At 37.7% G+C, this 22,421-nt stretch overlaps 2 protein-coding genes across 4 annotated transcripts in view; both read right to left on the bottom strand.

Annotated features, from left to right (window-relative positions):
- The window catches only part of NELL1 (neural EGFL like 1), an 867,563-nt gene that overhangs the window by 276,902 nt on the left and 568,240 nt on the right, over positions 1 to 22,421 (bottom strand). The gene's annotated exons all lie outside the window — the stretch shown is intronic.
- LOC113625119 (isocitrate dehydrogenase [NAD] subunit gamma, mitochondrial-like) lies at positions 8,267 to 9,407 on the bottom strand. The gene is given in 2 exon segments (XM_027115640.1): positions 8,267 to 8,866; positions 8,868 to 9,407. Coding segments are annotated over 2 exon segments (1,140 nt in total).

Below are 22,421 nucleotides of genomic sequence, written 5' to 3' on the forward strand. Positions count from 1 at the left end.
GAGGCGTCTAATTAGGTTCACTAATCAATGTAAAGAGTTCATTCCAAAAAAATCACTTCACAGAAAAATCAGATGCTCCCCTTTAACCTTGAAAATCTTACCTTTTAGATAAACATCATTAGGGCAAGGTTTTGTAGGTAAAATGAGTTCAACAGTAATTACATGCAAAATAAGAAAGGATGGGAGTTAACAGTAAAAGCTGTATCAGGTAATGGGCAGATAAGTGGCTTGTGATGGTATTAAGAGCTCTCCCAGTCAGGGTCCTCCCCTTCTGTCTCCTACTTCTCCTTTCTTTTTCTTTCTCTCTCTCTCTCTCTCCCTCTCTCCCCCATAGAAGCACAACTTACTCTGGGAAGATTTCTGATTTCTCCTCTTCTGTGCTCTCATGGCGCCTTGCTTATACTTCTATTACAATACTTATCACACCCCATTTCGTACCTCAGGGATACTGCAGGTTCGGTTCCAGACCACCACAATAAAGCAAAAATTGCAATAGAGCGAGTCACACAAATGTTTTGGTTTCTCAGTGCACATAAAATTTATGTTTACACCATACTGTAGTTTATGAAGTATACCATAGCATTATGTCTAAAAACACAAGGTACATACCTTGATGAAACAAAATTTATTGCTAAAAAATGCTGACCACCATCTGATCCGTCAGCAAGTTGTAATCTTTTTGCAATCATAACATCAAAGATCACTGATCACAGATCACCATAACAAATATACTAATAAAAACGTTTGAAATATTGCAAGAATTTTACCAAAATGATACAGAGACACGAAGTGAACAAATGCTGTTGGAAAAATGGTGTCAACAGACTTGCTTGATGTTGTTAAAAACACAATAAAGTGAAGAACAATACAACAAGGTATGACTGTAATTCCTGGATGATTCTTGATTCCCTCAGCCCCGAGGGATCCTGGAGAGAAAGGACATTGATAGGCAAGCTGTACCCTCAGTGGTTTGCACAGCACCCAGCTCAAAGCAAGTGTTCAGTGAAGGTCAAACAACACTGAGGAACAAGTGAATAACTAAAAGAACAGATGGATGAAGTTACTGTGCAACGAGTACCTTGCTGCTGGCAAGAATAAAATTGGCATCCAAATAACCTAATTCCATCACAACATGAATACCTTGAAAAGGATCAATCCCAGAGACTTTTCTTACCGTGGAGTAAACACGTTATTTATAAACCAGGCTTTCCAACATCTTTTTCTGGTATTTGGCATATAGTTGATTTGTGACACCATGCTTTTTCACAGAAATTACATCTTTTATCAATCTGAAAAATCAAACCTAGATGAAGTACCCTAGGTAAGGCTCCAGCCACAGCCTTAAATAGTTAAATACTATTTCATTTGAAATTCCTTTGCATTTCTTTCCACAATACTACTAATATTTCCAGAAATCTCGACTTCTTCCTCTGCTATTATAGATTTCTGCACAATCATTTCAAAATCTATTTTCTTTCATTTTTCTCATTTCCCATGTTCCATTTAGGAGATAATGTAAATGCCTAAATAGGAAGCAACTCCAAACATAAGGAAAATGATTCCTTTTTTATCAGTGATAAGATCTAAAAAAGAAAACAGGAAGAAAAAATATTCTGGGCAAAGTTGAATAACTCTGAGGGACATTAATGAGATAACTATCTATGCATACAATCTGATTTGTGGATTCAGTTATTACACATAGTTGTTTTGAATGCATTATTTAATAGGTGATATTAAATAATAGATTAATTTAGAATTATTACTTTGTCCTTTACCACGACATTGAAATAATTTCATTTAATCTCTTCCCATGAATTTTGACCTCAAGGTCTTCCCCAACCCAGAGTCATTTTTCAAGTTCTCTAAAGTTTTCCAAACCTATCATCATCCCATCTGTCTAAGTAGTTTGAGATAAAGCACTTTTAAAATCTGTATTTGATGCTTTCATTGGAAATCTCAAGCAAAGTCACAAGAATCCAATTGTATAATATTAGGATTCATTTCCCCATTTGTCTAGTAGGTAAATATATGTGATCTCCACAGTGTGATCAAAACCTGAAATTTGTCATTAAGTGATTTTTAAAAGGCACATATATGACACTCAATACTTGCAATTATGACAATATGCTCCCAGGAATAATGACTCATTTTTTGTTGAGGGATTTTTTTTTTTGCCTCCTTTAAAAATTTATTCTACAGATAATTTCTATAAAAGCCCCAAACTGGCATAGCTAATGTCCTGTTTTTCCCTACTCCAAATACTCTGCCACTCAAAATCAAAGAACTGACAGAACACCTGTTAATATAAGAACATTATAAGGATTTGAATTTAAGGGAATTCTTTTTTTCTGAGGGATAAAAAAGGGGGAAATAACTTGTATTTGAACATACACAATATTTTCTTTCTCCCTTGTGGCAACAACCATTCATTTACATCTATTTGGCATGAACTAAATTTGGCATTAGCTCTAGCAAACCAGATGCTTAAGCAGATGAAAGCCCAGACTAGTGTCTTTCTCAGTAGACACTGTTTTTACTCAGGCTGTGTTGGTTTTTAAGCATTTGCAAAATTGGTAACAAGATATTCCAATTTTTAAATTGCTTTGTGAAGTTGAGTGATTTTTGTTTTCCATTTTCAATGTGTCTCTTTTCTCTTTTCCTTGCATTTCTTAGAGCAATCACAAATGCAATATATGTAGCTTCCCATGTCAGCAAATTCATTTCAATGTGAAGAAGACTTTACCGCATTGAGTCCCAAGGTTATGCAAGTTGTCAGACAAACTCCAAGAACCAAGTGTCTCCCTTCAAAAAATTTCTAGCTCTGTAACAGCTTCCCGCAGACATTTTACATATTCCCAGCTGAGCCCCCAGTAATACTGTCAGTTTCTTGCAACCTCTGTAATGAGCCAGAACTGGATAAATTTATTCAAAATTCTCCTCTTTGCAAAATTCAGCATTGCTTTTCCACTTCCTATCATTATTTTATTCTCTTGTTTCAACAGCACATCATTTCTTTTCCACGTTTTGTCTTTTTTTATCTGCCATTACTACAAAGAAGCAGTTCGACTATTTGATTTACCATGTTCAACATGTGATGCCTGATTCCGGCACTATTCTCCTGATTAGATATTCTGCCTTTCTCATCCTGGGCTATCTAGACCACCTAAAATGTGCGGAAGCAGTTTAGTAATAGTGGTTAGACACTGGTGCCACTGGCTTGATTTTAATCCTGGCTCCACTATTTACAGTCTGATTGACCTTGAGCAAGTCAGTTACCTTTTCCGTGCTTCGGTTTCTTTGTCAATATAATTGGCTCATATGAAGATTAAATGAGTTAATATATGTAAACCATCTAGGACAGTACCTAACACAATAGTAAGGGTTCAAAAAACATTAGCAATAACTTTTCCTATAGATTATATTAGGAGATAGCTGTGGTATAATGAACAGAGATCTATTGGTGAAACCTAATCCACTTTCATGTAAGAGTATGAGAAACGCACCATGTACGAACTCTCATGACCATTTAAATACCTGGGTTCTAGAGCCACAGTGCCAGAACTGGAACTCAGGCTTCACCGCCTGTTAATTGTGTGACCTTAGACCAATTTTTTAACCTCTACATGCCTCAGTTTTCTCATCTACAAAATTGGGAATACAATAATAATCATCTGAGAATTAAATAAAATTCTCATCTAATATGAGAATTAAATAAAATTCTTCATGCAAAGCATGAAGAATTATGTATGGCACATAAGAAACAAAAAATTTATTAGCTAAAATCATCATTATCTTCAATCCAATTTGGTATGTATTTAATTAGTACCTACTACACACAATGCACTATATTGAGTAATACAAGATCCAGAACATGGGCTAAAATATCCCTATCCTCAAGGAGCATATCATATATTAAGGTTCAAGTCAAGTAGATAAAACATTAATACAAGACAAAATGTGAAATGAACGAGTTCAAAAGTCCAATAAAAGGGTTTTGTGTATTCAGAGAGGATAAGGGGAGCATATCTGGATGGGGGTAATCAGAAACCTTCTTGTAAAGGAAGTACTTTTGGAACCTTGAATAATGGGTAGACTTGTAACAGGCAGAGAGACTCAACTGGGAAATTCCTTAATGAGAGGAATTACATTACAATAGAAGGAAAAGATAAGGTTGTACTTAGGTAAATGAAGGTATCTTTATTGCCTGGAACATTATCTAGGAAAATTGGAACCTCTAAGAGTGGAAAGACAGTGTGAGCTAAAATTATGGAGGGTTTTGAATACATTACAAATTGAGGGAACAGAGTAATGGCAATCTAAACACTGCTTTAAGGAGATCCGTCTGATGCCAATGTTGAAAATGAACTAGAATGAAGGAAAAGAAGGAAAAGGTGAAGAACCCAGTTCTCCTTTTGTGTTCCTTAATTGTGATTTAAGTGGCTTACAGTAAAACAAAATATAAGAAAATGAAATTAATAGAGCAAAATACATTAAAATCAAGTAATAGAATGACAAGAGAAAATTTCAGAGAAGAAAAAATTGCTGAAGGCTTTTTCCTGTGCCTGCTAGTAGGCAAGGCAATGAGGGAAACTTTCAATTGATTAAATACCTCACATTATCTAGTACAAGAAGGGCACAAATTCATGGTGAAAAACACAGGTTTTCCTGGTTCTTAGAGGAATCTTCCCAGTTGAACTTTTAAACAGATTCATTGTTTTCCCCCAAATTCATAGATGTCCCCTAACAAGATTTTGAATACCAGAAAGCTGAAGTAAGAATGTTAAAACATCCTTCTAGAAAACCAAATCTATGAAGATGGTGGTGAGGAAAGATATTTACAGAGTGATACCGTTTAGCTGTCCAACTTTGTATTGATATTTATTGATAGCAGAATTTAGCTTTAAACAAAGCAGAATAAACTGACAAACCTAAGATAAAAATTATGTAACAATAACACAGAAATCTTCTCAAGAAACAGAGGCAGCCTGCCAACTACCCGTTTTATGGCCTTGAGGGCTTCAGTGCTCTCTAGAGAGAAGCAATCTTGTAAAGGTTCATACACTGGAGCCAAACAGGAGAATTCTGCAATAGATGTTCTTCCAATCCTCCACTCCTACCTGGGAATTCAGTCCATTCTTTTCTTCCTTCCTTTGACCTTCCTTCCTATCTTCCTTCCATTAATATTTAGAATGAGCATACGCTAAAGAGCTTGTCCCTGTCCTAGGTGCTGATGCTGTAGTGATCCATGACTCAACTGCCCCTGTTGCCAAGGAACACATTGTATAGTAAGGTTGATGGGAAGGAAAGCATGTAATGACAACTGGAGAGAAAAACACTAAATAGGATACACAGAGGACTCTGGGGGAACTGGGAGTTCCTCCCTTCAATCTCAGCAGGGAATGGAAAGAGCTAGTCAAGGAAGGCTTCCCAAAGGTGGTGACAATTACATCTAGTCCTCTAGATGACAAGGAGATCATCTCCTGAAGGGGAGAAGAAGCAAGACCACATACAAAGGCCTGAACTAGAAAGAATACATGGCTCTTTGACAAGGAGCTCTGCTTGCACTCTCTTGTGCCACTTTGTGTTGTTATTGGGATGGGGAGAGGGGGTAGAAATGGTGAACCTGGAGACGGAAGCAGAGATCAGAATATGGAAGGTCTTTCATGCTGTGCTCAGTTGACTTTCTTTCAAGGCCAAAGGAAAGCTGTTCAATGAGAAGTGTTAGGTAAGGAAGTGACATGATCCTATTTCCCTTTTAGAAAGTTCAGGCTGAGTGCGCTGTAGAAATAGATTTAAGTGGGCTAAACTATAGGCAGGACACAAGGTAGAGAAGGAACAGAGATTGGGAAGTCACCAAAGATGAGAAAGCCTAATGAGAAAGGAGGGGTAAGTGAGAAAGAAGAGAGATGGCTGGATTCAAGAAATAAAAAGGAGAGAGATAAGGGGACTTGATGAATAAGCAGATATGGTTTGCTACCCTAGTTGAAAGTCAGTTACAAACCCATAATAGAATAATAGGTAAAGTAACTTATCCAGTAAATTCCAAAGATAGTAATGAATTAATAGCATTTCCCAGTTCTCCTCAGAACTAGCTTTTAGAATGGTATATAATGGATACTAATGAAAATAATAATTTATAAACTACACCAAGCACTAACCATTGGACAGGCACAGTGCTACCAGCTTTACATGTATTTTCTCGCTCTATTTTCCCAACAACACTGTGAGGTAGGTACAGTTATTATCTCATATTACATATAAGAAATGTTAGGCAGTGTCACCCATATCATTCATTTTTTGGTTGATTCAATAAACATATTACTTATTTTGTATGTACCAGTCATTATGTTAGGGGATACAGAGGACAAGGAAAAAGAATACACGGTATTTGCCCTAGAGATGCTCATAGCTAAGTGGGAATATCAAATACTGATAAATGGAAAATTCCACTGTGGTGTATTAGGTGCCATCACAGCAGTCTGGCCCAAAAACTATGGGAAGATTTTGGAAACAGTCATCTTTAACGAAGAGGGGAAACTTCAGCTCAAATGTACCTATCAGCATAGATTCCCATTGGCAGATAAAAGCCAATAGTTGGGCTACTGTCTGCAGCTGGGCTGGCTGTGCGGTGAGTAAACTTCCCTAGCCATGAGAGAAAGGGGTAGAGTGGGGAGAGTGGGTTATGGTAGTACGGGTTCATGTAGCATTGGAGGTAGGGGGACTTCAAGCCAAAAATCCATCCCTTCTCCACTCATCAAACCATGCCTCTGGTTCCAGGTCTATATCTGCCCAGAGGAAAGTACCATACAGGTCAACGGCAGCCATGGCCAATGACATGTTTAGTGTCCAATAAAAGGAATAATACCATCATTATTTTATAACTGACTTCTCCCTGCTTGCCTTGTTCTTCAAGAAAGACCTCTAGATAGGGTTGAAGGTAGTCATTTCCTCCTCAAATTAAATCCCCTCAAACTAGCCTTTGGTTTTCCAAACCCTGAGCCCTGACATTATACATAATGAGGATAGGTGAGATTAAGGCAATATAAGACAGAGTCTTTTGGAAACCATAAGGACTTTTTCAGGTCTCAGTCCAATGTCTTTAACTTATGGCCCAAGAACCATGGTAGGATCCAAGGGTTACAGCTGAGACACAGAGGTTTCCAAAATATTATTAAGGATTTACTATTTTTTTCAATCTCCCTTCTATCTGCAAGCTATTCCTGCCAATAAAACTACTGTAAATTTTTATAGTCATTGCTTTTATTTCCTACTTGAGTAATAAATATTTCCCAGCACTAATAAAATTATCATTTTTGTTTGTGTTTCTCCCACCTATGACCTTAGAATTACTGTAAATAAAATATATTATAATAAAATGACAGTAAACATTCAAACGAGCTCAGTGTTTTTCATTTTCTTATGTACACTCTCTCTTTGAAAGAGAGATTCAAAGAAAGTAAACCATGGAAGATTGTAAAGCAGTGAGCATGGAGTTTACAGTCCATGGTTCTATTTGTATAGCAAAGAGTCATGGGCCCAGTGCCTGTTAACTGGGTATATCATGTCTAGACTCTTGAGCTTAGAGGCTCAAGGAAGGAATTCAAGAACCCCCTTTGCAGTAGTGCTGCGGTACTCAGAGATGCCCATGTGTGAAAAATTACACCGGTAAAAATTCCTTCCTCACATAAACAAGACCAGGGGAAAAGACAGGATTATCTAGGAGGGAGTGGAAGCATTCTGAACTAGCTCAGCTTTATGGTACCTTATTTATTATTAAAATGACAATGTATATTTTGTAGGCAAATGTTATGGCACCAATTAACTCATTAACAACCTCTAGAGAGAAGCCAGCCTCCTTTGCAGGCTGGTTTGCACAATTTTAATGACCCAGATAAGAGAAAATCAGTGTGCCAGGTTCTGGAAAAGGCCCAGGACTCTACGAACAACTTTGATTTCTTCACTACATCATCTCATAGAAGAGTGTGAACTGTGCATTAAAATAGAAAATTCCTCAATACACAGACGACAAAATAGGTATGGCTAATTTAAACCAGCAATGTTTATGGCATTTACGGCATTCAAATTTAATAGAAAAAAAATCAGACTTGATTCCCTCCCCCTACCTCTTCTGAGTTGGAACAGGAGCTAGTTTATTCTAGAGTCCACATTAGCCAAGCCGGCTGGGCTTTCTGACTGGGTAGAGTAACGTGAAGTGTGGGACAGAAAGGAATTTGAAGGCTAGCTCAGCCTCTAAGGCACTGACTGTTTAACAGGCAACACTGATGTCATCTATGATATTCTGAATGACATCCGATGTGGTACCCTGGCCTCCAATGTCTGGAGTTTGGATGTCTTTGTTCTCCATGGATGCCAAGACTGCAATACGAATGGAGGTGGCAGAGGAATGGAACTTGAGGTAATCCAGAATGATACAACTTGCCAGCAGCACGGCAGTAGGGTTGGCCACATTTTTATTGGTTATAGTCTTGCCTGATTGCCTTGAGGCCATTTCAAACACCGCATATATGTGGCCATAGTTGGCACTAGGCACAAGGCCTGCTCCCCCAACCAACTCTGTGCAGACGTTATTGACAATGTTGCCATAAAGACTGGGCATCACCATGACATCAGACTGCTGGGGCCAGGATACCAGCTGCATGGTGGTGTTATCCACAATCATGCCCTCAAAAATGAGCTGAGGATAGCAGGATGCCACCTCCCTACAGCACTGGAGGAAGAGACCATCTCCCAGTTTCATGATGTTGGCCTTGTGCACAGCCGTCACTTTTTCACACCCCATCTGCTGGACCAGCTGGAAAGCATATTCAACAACATGCAAAAGCTTGGCCTTAGGAATGATCTTTAAGGCTCTCTATCACTCCTTTCACATTCTCATGCTCCAGGTTGCTGTATTCACCCTCTGATGTCTTGTGCCTAGTTTCCACACCTAGTAGACTCTTAAAACGAATGACGCTGACATAGAGATCTAGAGTACTGCGAAACACACTGTTTTGTGATTTGTGAGATGGTGGTAGGCTGTAGTCAGTTTCAAAGTTACCCTTCAAGGCCACGTGGTTTTGATGGACTGCCATGATGGCACTACGAACTTCTTCCTCTTCACTAGAAGTGGAGGTAATCTGCACTTCCTCAAAGTCCACGGGCACACACACATGTCTGAACACATTCTTGTTGCACAGCATAAGTTCAGGTCCAATGCCATCCCCGGGAATCATAGTCACAGTGTGCCACCCACCATACTTAGCTGCTGGAGGAATGTTGTGTTTAAAAGAGAAGCTCCTCAGTGAGGTCTCATGGCCAAGGAAAATCTCCCAAGAGTGGCCTAGAATAGTTGGTGGGAACGTGGCCTTCACAGAGCACCTGGCAGCTGTCAGCATCTTCAGTGCCATGATCCATAAGTAGAGATTTAATTTATGTAAAAATACGTGCTTTTCCTCTTGGCTTGAACTGGCTTCTTTTAGTGGAATTCTAGATCCAAAATTCTTGCCTCGGTCACAGTTGTCTCTCCTTCCTTGTACTCTATTTTGGACAGACATTCTACTGCAGTGAGAGACAGAGTACTAGTCACAAGGAGATGTGTTATAGAGTAGAAAATACACTTTGGAATTGGAGAATTCATTAAGCACATTCAATGTACCCATATGACATACTTAAAAATAGACTTCATATTTTATAACTTTTAGGTTCACAGAAAAATTGAATGGCAGGTATAGAGATTTCCCATACAAAGATTTCCTTGCCTCAAAACTACAAATCAGCCCTTCTGTTTATTTTTTTTTCCCAGAAAGCTAGCTATTAAGCAAGTACCAGCACACCATTGTTAATACCTTCTCCCAAGTAATATGTTTCCTTCACTGGGATTAGCACTCATGTCAGGTCTGTCAGAAATTTAAATCTTTTTCTAATAAGTTCAAACAATTTATTATTCTCCATTAATTATATTAGGAAACAATCCAAGGGCCTATTTATAACTTCAATTACAGTTGTTTTAATTAATTAAAGCTATTGATGGGATCTGAAATTTGTTTTGGTAACAATTTAGTTCTTGATTACAGAAAACTTTCTATTGATATTATTTATCTTTATTACATTTGTTTTATAGTCCATCAACTTCTACCAATTTTTCTCAGTCATTTAATAATTAAACTTGAAAGTAATGCCCCCAAAAAAGATTTCCTTGCCTCTACAAAGGCACAGTCTCCCCAGCTATCAAGATCCTACACAGAGTGGTACATTTGTTACAACTGATGACACTACAGTGACACCTCATTATCACCTAAAATCCATTGTTTAAATTAGGGTTCACTCTTCATGTTGCAAATTCTGAGTTTAGAGAAATGTATGACATATATCATCTAGTAGATTCATATAGAGTAGTTGCATAGCCCTAAAAATCCTCTCTGCTTTGTCTCTTCATGCCTCCCTCTCTGCAACCACTGGTAACCACCTATCTCCTTAGAGTCTCCAGAGTTGTGCATTTCCCAGAATGTTGTATAATTGGAATCATACACTCTGTAGCCTTTTCAGATTGGCTTCTTTGACTTAGTAATATGCATTAGAATTTCCTCCATGTTTTTTCATGGCTCTGTAATGCATCTCTTTTTTGCACTGAATAAAATTCCATTGTCTAGATGTACCACAGTTTATCTATTCACCTACTGAGGCACGTCTTGGTTGTTCCCAAGTTTTGTGAATGATGAACAAAGCTACTATAAACATCCATGTGCAAATTTTGTGTGGACATATGTTTTCAGCTCATGAGGGTGAATGGCAAGGAGCAGAGTTGCTGAATCGTATGGTAAAAGTATGCTCAGTTTTGTCAGAAACTGCTAAACTGTCTTCCAAAGTGGCTGTACCATTTTGCATTCCCACCAGCAATAAATGAGAGTTCCTGCTGTTCCATATCCTTGCCAGCATCGGTGCTGTCAGTGTTCCAGATTTTGGCCATTCTAATAGGTTTGTAGTGGTATCTCGTTGTTTTAATTTTCATTTCTCTGATGACATATGATGTGTAACATCTTTTCATATGCTTATTTGCCATCTGTATATCTTCTTTGATGAGATATCTGTTAAGGTTTTTGCCAATTTTTAAAATCAAGTTATTTGTTTTCTTACTGTTGAGTTTTCAGGGTTCTTTGTACTTTAGATAACAGTTCTTTATCAGATGTGCCTTTTAAAAATAATTTCTCCCAATCTGTGGCTTGTCTTCTCATTCTCTTGACAAAGTCTTTTTGCAGAGCAGAAGATTTTAATTTTAGTGAAGTCTAGTTTATTATTTCTTTCATCGATCCAGTCTTTGGTCTTGTATCTAAAAAGTCATCACCATACCCAAGGTCATCTATAACAGATTTTCTCCTAGAAGTTTTGTAGTGTTTCATCGTACATAGAAGTCTATGGTCCATTTTAAGTTAATCTTGGTGAAGTGTTTGAGGCCTGTGCCTAGATTCATTTTTTGTATATGTTGATGTCCAGTTTTTCCAACACCATTTGTTGAAAAGACTCTCTTTATTCCATTGTGCTGCATTTGCTCCTTTGCCAAAGATCAATTAACTATTTACATGGGTCTGTTTCTGGGCTATTATCTTCCATTGGTTTATTCATCTGTTCTTTTGCCAACACCACAGTGTCTTGCTTAGTGTAGCTGCACAGTAAGTCTTGAAGTCAAACACTGTCAGTCCTCCAGCTTTGTTCTTCTCCTTCAATGTTATGTTGGCTATTCTGGGTCTTTGGCTTCTACATACAAGCTTTGGAATCAGTTTATCAATATCTACAAAATAACTTTCTGGTATTTTGATTACGTTTGCATCGAATCTTGGAAAGAGTTGATATCTTGGAAACTTAACAATATTAAGTTTTCCCATCCATCAATATGGAATGTCTCTCAATTTATTTAGTACTTCTTTAATTTCATTCATCAGAGTTTCATAGTTTTCCTCATATAGATCTTATATATATGTTGTTAACGTTTATACCTAAGTATTTCATTTTGGAAATGTTAATGTAAATGATACTGTGTTTTTAATTGAAAACTGGTGTGTAAGAAAGCAATTGACTTTTGTATATTAACCTAGTAACCTGCAATCTTGCTGTAATCACTTATTAGTTCCAGGAGGTTTTTCTGTTGATTCTTTCAGGGTTTCTACATTGATGATATTGTCATCTGAAAATGAAGACAGTTTTATTTCTTCCTTTTCAATCTGTATACTTTTTATTTCCTTTTCTTGTCCTATAGTATTTGCTAGAAATTCCAGGGTAATACTGCAAAGGAGGGGTAAAAGGGGACATCCTTGCCTTGTACCTGATATTACTGGAAGAGCTTCGTGTTTCTCATCATGAAGTATGATGTTAGTTGTAGATTATTTGTAGTATTCTTTATCAAGTTGATGCAGTTTTTCCTCTACTTCTAGTTTACCGAGAGCTTTGTATAATGAATGGGTGTTGAATTTTGTCAAATGTTTTTCTGCATCTATTGATAGGATCATGTGATTTTTCTTGTTTAGCCTGTTGAAGTGATGGATTACATCAACTGATTTTTGAATGTTGAAACAGCCCTGCATAACTGGGATAAATATCACTTGATTATGGTGTATAAGTCTTTTTATACATTGTTGGATTCAATTTGCTAATATTTTGTTAAGAAGTTTTGTACCTATGTTCATGAGAGATACGGGTCTGTAGTTCTCTTTTTTTGTAATGCCTTTGTCTGCTTTTGTTACCAAGGTAATGTTGGTTTCATAGACTATGTTATAAAGTATTCCTTTTCCTTGTGTCTTCTGAAATATATTATAGGGAACTGGTATAATTTCTTCCTCAAGAGTGTGGTAGAATTCACCAGTGAACACAACTGGTCCTGGGGATTTCCATTTTGGAAGGTTATTAATTGTTGAATCAGTTTTAAAAATATATATAGGCCTCTTCAGATTGTCTGTTTCTTCTTGTGTGAATTTTGGCAAGGAATTAGTCCATTTCACCTACGTTATCAAATTTGTGAGTGAAAAGTTGTTCATAGTATTCTTTTATTATCTTTTTAATGCCCATAGGATCTATAGTGATGTCCCTCTTTTCAGATAGTAGTAATTTATGCCCTTTTTTTTCTTTCTTTTTTTTTTTGTTAGCTTGACTAGAGGCTTATCAATTTTACTGAAGTTTTCAGAGAATCAGCTTTTGGTTTCATTGATTTTTCTCTATTGATTTTTTTTTCTTTTCAATTTCATTGATTTCTGCTCAAATTCTTAATATTTCTTTTCCTCTGCTTACTTTGGATTTAATTTGCTTTTCTTTTTCTAGTTTCCAAAGGTGAAAGCTTAGATTATTGATTTTAAATCTTTCTTCCTTTCCACTATATGCATTTATTACTATGTATCTCCCCCTAAGCACTGTTTTCACCACATCCCATGAATTTTGTTGTGTTTTCATTTTCATTTTGTTCAAAATATTTTTAAAATTTGTGATTTCTTCTTTGACCCATATGTTATTTAGAAATGTTTGTTTAATCTCCACATTTAATTGGGGATTTTTTCAGCTATCTTTCTATTACTGGTTTCTAATTTAATTTCATTGTGGTCTGAGTGCAGACATTGTATGATTTCAATTTTTTTGGATTTGTTAAGGTGTGTTCTATGGCCCAGAATGTGGTCTTGGTGAGTGTTCTATGTGAACTTGAGAAGACTGTGTATTCTGCTGTTGTTGGGTAAAGGAATCTACAAATGTCAATTATACCCAGTTTACGATGACATTGTTGAGTTCAACTATGTCTTTACTGATTTTCTGCCTGCTGGAGTTCGTTCCTTTTATTGTTGTTAACTTTTTAAGAAACTGCTAAACACTTCCCCAAAATGGGATATACCATTTATATCCCTACCAATGTAAGAGAATTACAGCTTCACATCTTCATCAATACTTGGTATTATCGTACTTCTATTTTAGCCATTCAAATAGATTTTGGTGGTAGTATCTCACTATGTTTTTGATTTGTGTTTCCCTTCTCACTATGTTATGGAGTGTCTTTTAATATATTCTCCCAGATCAGAGCTACAAGCATTAACATCTGATATTTCTAGAAATCAACCACTCAACCGTGGAAGGCAGGCAAACTCTTAGATTCCCAAAGCTATACCAGTATAGCCAATAAATATACAAGTATATTTATTGGCAAATAAATGTACAAGTATATTTATTGGCAAATAAATGTACAAGTATATTTATTGGCAAATTTTAAACCAGGCACAATCCCATTCTCACTTAACTTTCGGGCACCACCACCCCTGATGTAGGTTAGCGGTTGTTTGGGGAGGTTGGTGACTTATTTACAAAGACTTCCAAAGGCTGTCAAAATTCAAGAAGATGAAGATGCAGACTTAATAGTGGCTACCACTATGTAACACTTGCCACATCTAAGGTACTGTGCTGAATATTTTATATACATCATAATCTGCCAAGGTAGGCATTATAGTTCCCATTTCACAGATGAAGAAACTGGCTAACACAGACTCTACAAATTCATATATTGTGAAGGAACAGAGAACTGCAACAGGTGAGGTGAATATTTCTAGGGGTCCTAGAGGCCTAGGCCAGTTTCTCATACTTGATCACCCTAGGATCTCATTGAAATGCAGGCACTAATTCAGTAGTTCTAATGAGGGAGGGGAGCAGAGTCTTCATTTTCAAGTTGTTCCCTAGTCATACAGATTCTACTGGCCTCTTATCACACTTTGAGTAGCAAGGGCCTGTATTTACATCCTCACTAGGTCCGGGCAAGTCGGGGCCAGCATGTGGTGTACTTAGAGGCTGCTGGGAATAAAGGAAAGAAGCAGTACTGCTCCTTTCTAAAAACTGATATAAAGTGGCTATAAAGTAGGAGCCAGCTGGGTACCTGCTTGTCACTTAATATGGCACGTAATATGGATAACAGCTGTCCACCACCAGTGCCTGAGGCTAGAGCAGATGATAATACCAGGAGAGAATGCTGGCAGAAAAATAAACAGACCCAACTACACAATTTTGTTTCAACCAGTGGGCCGCCCTTACATACACCCCAATCTTCTTCCTAACCCTGGAAAGGACATAAATCTTTTAAAGGTATGGATAAAGAAGGAAGGAAGCCCTGAGACTGGGAGTATAAACTGGATACTGATTGAGATTTTAATAGCCAGATTGACCTATAAACATCCCCAGATATTAGAAAAAGTTCTTAGCCTCAATGGGACAAAATTATGATATGTATATTCCAACATGCAGATATAAGAACAATAGGAGTGCCATGGTTTCACATATTTGAGTGGTAAGAGTTAAACTAAGTCTATTTTAAGTGTGACGCTGAGACAGTAAATGGGTTTAAGTAAGGGAGAGATATAATACAAGTTGCATTTAAAAAATGATCCTCTGGGAAGCAATTTGCAGAATAAATAATAAGGTGACTATTCTGGTGGCAAGGAGGCCAATTAACAAGCAATCACTGTGGTTCTCAAAAAGTGATCCCCAAACCAGCAGAATCAGGACCACCCTGAACTGCTAAGAAACGTAATCTCTTGTAACTATCCCTAGACATACTGAACCTGGAAGTCTGCAGTTGGGAACCCAACAATCTGTGTTTTAATGCTTCTGATGCATGCTGAAATTTGAGAACCACTGGGCTATGAAATGGTTCCAACAGGAAATGATGAGCAGTTGTACTAAGATGAAGGCAGTGAGGAAGGAGAGAAATAATTTCAGAGATATTTAGGAGATAAACAGGACTAGGCTATTGACCTGGGAGACATGGAATATTATTCTTAATGTTCTTAATGAACTGGGTGACTGATAATATAATCAATGAAAATGATGTACAACACTGAAAAAAGAGCAGTTGGGTTGGGGAAATAGAATAGAAAACGAGTTCAGTTTCAGACATGATGTGTTTGGGGAGCTGTAAGACATCCACATAAAGATGCCTGGTGCGTGGCCTAATAAATAAGTCTGCAGCTCCAGAGAAAGGATTGTGGGTGATGACAGAAATTCAGGAGTCATCAACTTATGGGAGAAAGTTAACCACACAAAAGTATATGAAATAGCCTCAAGCAGAGGTTTTCAACGTTGCTTCTGCCATGACAGATGATGAATGGCATTCATATGAGACATGTTCCCAGGAGTATACTCAAATTGTAATGAAAACCAAACACACACACACGTATGAACAAAAGTAGTTGGCCAAATAAACCACGGAATTCCCAAACTGTTTTTATAGGTCATATTTACAAAAGCATTTTACCTGCAAATGATTAGTAAAGCCATCTATTTACTGATCTCAAACATGACTTCTTTTTGAGGGAAAAAAATATATATGGATAATCTAATATAATAGTTACATAAAATTATATTTTAAAGACCAAATTCAGACCTCTACAGTTAATATTTAAAAAGTAAGCATGTACTAACAAAGAAAAATAATTCATATTTTATGGTTAAAAAGTATAGCACACAAAATTTATGTTTATTCATGATGTTAATATAAATGGTATTACTGCACATGTCCTTTGGATAATCACACTACCTGTGACTGGGAAACTGTAACTAGAGCCTCCTTATCATTTCTGTGCTATGCAGATAAAGATGCATTCTTTCTTCATCTCTCTCCCTTTTTCAAAAAGTATCCATGGGTAAAATCAAGGAAACAAATACAAGTATAAATCCACAGTTTACAATTATAGTATTTCAAAATTGCTCTATCAATGCTGCATCAATAACCACAGTTCCTGGGTATTTTCAGCAAACATAAAATAGGCTATGAATTATGAGCAATTCACTTCCAGCTAACTCTGATTCCACTTTTCCCCACACCAACAAGCCCACACCATTGAAATGCAAATGAGTGAATATGACATCCTTATAATGGTAACTCTGAGGTGAGTCTAATTATTAAAAATGTAAATCATTCACAGGAGCTTGTAACTCAACACTTATGAATAAGTGAGTGGTTTTGACATATGTCATAACTGATTGTGACACTGTAATGTGTCATATGTCACTAAGGTCAAGAAGTACTAGGCGAGGGCTTCCCTGGTGGCGCAGTGGTTGACAGTCCGCCTGCCGATGCAGGGGACACGGGTTCGTGCCCCGGTCCATGAAGATCCCACGTGCCGCGGAGCAGCTGGGCCCGTGAGCCATGGCCGCTGAGCCTGCGCGTCCGGAGCCTGTGCTCCGCAACGGGAGAGGCCACAACAGTGAGAGGCCCGTGTACCACAAAAAAAAAAAAAAAAAAAAAAGAAGTACTAGGCTAGAAAGATGACTGTAGACAAAGCACAGAAAAATTATGAAGACAAAACTGGGGACCATCAGTCTTCGAACCATGAAAGGAAGAGAGATGAAGTGATCTGGGAGGCAGGAGGAGAACAGAGAGAAAAGGATGTCATAGAAGCCAAGAGAAGTGTAACACTCAAGGAATGAATTGTCAGCAGTATCAACATCCTTTGAGAGGTTAAGTAAAATCAGAAGAATGATGGGGTCACTGACCACAACCATGAGGCTGTATAGGTTAGTGATTGTGAGCACTGGCTCAAAAGCTAAATTGTCTGCCACATATAACCTCTGTAACCTTTGTAATTTTCATAACTTCTTTTGGAACTTATATTCTAGTGGGAGTAGACAGCAAAAAATACATGAATGATAGATGGACAGATAAATGGATACAGAGATAGATAAATATATAAACAAGCAAGAAACAAACACATAAGTGGATCTTTTAATGTCAGAAGAGAGAAATGCTATGTAACAAATATAAAACCTGTTGCCTTCAAGGAGCTTGCATTCTAGGCAGAGTTAAATGGAATGAATATAGGTGGAATACAAACTGGCAGTGGATGGTAAATGATTCCTGAGTGACCCAGCTGGGAAGTGGAAATGAACAGGATGGATTGACCATGTATATGGGTAGGGATGGTGAGGGAAAGTGTTTCAGACACATCTGAAAGAAGGGCTAGCAGCAGATAAGTATAGAGGGAAGGAGAGGATTTCTGAGATGGAGGCAAAATTGAAAGGCCTGTAGGGTACACTAAACATTGCCATTCACCTGAAAGGAAAGGTTTATGTAGGAAAACAGTGGTAGACAAATGGAGAAAGTACACTGGGGTCAGAGGGTGTAGAACCCTGAATGGCAAATCTAAGAAATTTATGAGACCTTGAAGGCAGGAGAGAAACATTCAGGATTTTTGAAATCAAAATAAAAGGTTTTGAAAGATACCCCTTTAAAAAGGAAAACATGCACTTAAAAAAAGAGACAGTAAATTTTCAAGGCACAAGACCATTTATATCAAAGCTTTGCCTTAATGAAAGCAGAATTTTAAAATACACACCCACTCCCACCTATCTGCACATACACTCTTTAGAAAACTCTTAATATCCATTTCATGTTGTCCTATAGAACCAACTGATTATGAACATTGTTTTATCAATAATTTTCTAAAAAAGATCAATGCACAGAGACATAATTTGCTCCATTTTCTCTGTTGCACAATTAATGCAATTTCTCACCTGTCATTCCATCGCTATTCAATAACCACTGAAGAGCTGACGGATGCATAGTTCTCACAGAGGACTGTGGAGAGCCAGATTTAAAGTAATCCAGGGCTTCCCTGGTGGTGCAGTGGTTGAGAGTCTGCCTGCCGATGCAGGGGACACGGGTTCGTGCCCCGGTCTGGGAAGATCCCACATGCCGCGGAGCGGCTGGGCCCGTGAGCCATGGCCGCTGAGCCTGCGCGTCCTGAGCCTGTGCTCCGCAGCGGGAGAGGCCACAGCAGTGAGAGGCCCGCGTACCACAAAAAAAAAAAAAAAAAAAAAAAAAGTAACCCAGAGATGTCCTCCTTGTTTTCCAAAAGGGGATACATATTGTACAATACTGAATTGGCTGTAGAAGTCCTTGTTTGAGGAAGAGCTACACTTATTCTTACACTAAGAAGAGCTTTTCAGATACAGTTTTCATTTAGTAAAGGAAAAACTCCCACCCTGCCAAAAGGATATTGAGGTAGGGGTGGGGAGTCACATTATTCTTTTCTGGGGTGAGAAGCAGGTTGGCTTTTGAATGAAACAGTAAAGTTTAGAGTCAAGTCATAAAACTGACGCTTAAGCAGCAACTTTGGCCTTTCTGGAAAGACAGGTGAAGACTCAAGATTACAGGTTAATTGGAAACAGCTTTTTATCTTCCCTTCTAACTCAACTTTACAGCCACATGAACAACTCTATTAAATACTTTGCTATTACCTAGGGCATTAACTATGCCATTCAATTCTCTCTGCTGGTCTGGGAGGATTGTTGTCTTCCAAGAACTATTCACGAGTATAATCATTATATTTGTTCTTGAAGGCTCTGTATTTCAGAGGTTTCCCTTTGAACCAGGATCTGGCAAGAGAATCTCTTTGTGTTAATAATGACTAGATGCATGAGTTAACAAAGTCCTCTGTTACACCTATCTCAGTTTTTAGTTCAAAACACACACACACACACATTCCACAACTGTTGACACAAGCTGAGGTAAACACACACTGTGGGTTTTCTTAAAAATTCCCAATTAGCCTGAAATCATAGTCCCTATAAAGCACACTTCATACTTGTTAAGCCAGCATGAGCCAGTGACCCAAGTTTTGCAATCAGGTTATTATAATAACTACAGAATCTGGAAATTAGAGGGGACTTTCTGAAGCCAGCTATTTTAGCCAGCTGGTTTATCCCCTGTCAACATTACAAAGTAGGTGTGATTACACTAATCTAAAAAACCTTCTCCAAAGGATTCCCTCCAGTCTCCCCATCCCTGGCCTGCAAATGTTCTCCCTTCATTCAAGATGGACAACGGCCTCTACTGGGCACCATATCCAAGGCTGTGTGTTTGGTAGCACTTTATCTCCATCTGCAAAATGCAACTAGGAGGTAGGTGTTTTATTTTCATTTTATAAATAAACATAGTGATATGCCAAGAGGATAAGCAACTCTTATTAAGTTAGCAGAAGATTCAAACTCAAGTCTCTTCCCCCTAAGCTTGTGCTCTTTCCCCTGCATCATGCTGCTTTTTCTCTCCTGTGCTTCTCCATGTCTCCATGTGCAACCTTCCCCCACCCACTCGTATCCCTGAGAAGGGAAGGAAGACTCTCACACAAAAACCAAATCACCATGGTAGACGTTCAGGCATCTAACAGATAAACTGATGATTATGCAAAACTAAAAATATCCACAAAGAAATTTCCAAGTAAAGATGCTTAAATGCATGTACTTGCATCTGCTCCTTCCTGAAATCCCATTACGTTTCTCTTTCAATTTTTATTTTTTGTTTCTAAATTGTAAAACTACAAGGGCAATGAGAATGACAGAGAAGACAAGACAATTTTGTAAACTGGAAAGCAGATGAAGGAGTGATGACTGACTTTTCAGATGTGATAAAGCTGAATCCTAAACACTCAGAGAGAAAAGCCAAGAAACCATTTGTTTTGCAACACAGAACCCCAAAGCCTCAGGAACTGGCAACAACAGATACCCCTGAGAGTGGCAGGTAAAGGTGGGTGGAAAGTCTCTTTAATAAACAAACACCCAGATCATCTTCCTTATTCTGCTCAGTTACATGACTGCCCCCAGCCACCAACCTAGCAGAAGAACAGACATTTATGCTCTGCTCCGGGGAACACTATGCACAACTAAATGCAAGTTCCATGCTGAATTGAGGGGAAATAAGTGAAAGTTTATACAGCAAACAGAGTGCTGACAGGTGGACTTAGATTCCCTGGATAGGAGTTTTGAAGAGCAGTTTCTAAGAAAACCAACAACTAAAAATAAAATATTTAAAGATACTGACAATCGACTGATTCTCAAGAGAATGGACCAGACCATCCTATACTGAATTTCACTGTCAACCATCACGTCTCCATTTGCACAGAACTTTCAATTCATGTGTTATTATCCATATGTTAAGTGAGTGAAGAGCCAGGTTCAAACATGTGGAAAAGTTTCTGACATAAAAGACAGAAGCCAAAGCAAATCAGTAGACAGAAGCAATGAGGAGGATACAGGGACTCCATTAAGAGAACATTTCTGATACTCATATCAGATAAAATAGACTTTAAAATAAAGAATGTTACATGAGACAAGGAAGGGCACTACATAATGATCAAAGGATCAATCCAAGAAGAATATATAACAATTATAAATATATATGTACCCAACATAGGAGCACCTCAATACATAAGGCAACTGCTAACAGCTATAAAACAGGAAATCGAAAGTAACACAATAATAGTGGGGGACTTTAACACCTCACTTACACCAATGGACAGATCATGCAAAATGAAAATAAATAACGAAACAGAAGATTTAAATGACACAATAGACCAGATAGATTTAATTGATATTTATAGGACATTGCATCCAAAAACAGCAGACTACACTTTCTTCTCAAGTGCGCATGGAACATTCTCCAGGATAGATCACATCTTGGGTCACAAATCAAGCCCCAGTAAATTTAAGAAAATTGAAATCATATCAAGCATCTTTTCTGACCACAATGCTATGAGATTAGAAATGAATTACAGGAAAAATACGTAAAAAACACCAACACATGGAGGCTAAACAATACGTTACTAAATAACCAAGAGATCACTGAAGAAATCCAAGAGGAAATCAAAAAATGCCTAGAGACAAATGACAATGAAACACGATGATCCAAAACCTATGGGATGCAGCAAAAGCAGTTCTAAGAGGGAAGTTTATACCTATACAAGCCTACCTCAAGAAACAAGAAAAATCTCAAGTAAACAATCTAACGTTACACCTAAAGGAACTAGAGAAAGAAGAATAAACAAAACCCAAAGTTCGTACAAGGAAAGAAATCATAAAGATCAGAGCAGAAGTAAATGAAATAGAAACAAAGAAAACAATAGCAAAGATCAATAAAACTAAAAGATGGATCTTTGAGAAGATAAACAAAATTGAGAAACCATTAGCCAGACTCATCAAGAAAAAGAGGGAGAGGACTCAAATCAATAAAATTAGAAATGAAAAAGCAGAAGTTACAACAGACACCGCAGAAATACAAAGCATCCTAAGAGACTACTACAAGCAACTCTGTGCCAATAAAATGGACAACCTGGAAGAAATGGACAAATTCTTAGAAAGGTATAACCTTCCAAGATTGAACCAGGAAGAAACAGAAGATATGAACAGAGCAATTACAAGTAATGAAATTGAAACTGTGATTAAAAATCTTCCAGCAAACAAAAGTCCAGGACCAGATAGTTTTACAAGTGAATTCTATCAAACATTTAGAGAAGAGCTAACACCCATCCTTCTCAAACTCTTCCAAAAAACTACAGAGGAAGAAACAATCCCAAACTCATTCTATGAGGCCACCATTACCCTGATACCAAAACCAGACAAAGATACTACAGAAAAAG

The sequence above is a fragment of the Aethalodelphis obliquidens genome, unplaced genomic scaffold (assembly GCF_003676395.1).
Source record: "Aethalodelphis obliquidens isolate GAN/ISIS:26980383/991018 unplaced genomic scaffold, ASM367639v1 scaffold14, whole genome shotgun sequence".
In the NCBI taxonomy this organism is placed as follows: Eukaryota; Metazoa; Chordata; class Mammalia; order Artiodactyla; family Delphinidae; genus Aethalodelphis; species Aethalodelphis obliquidens.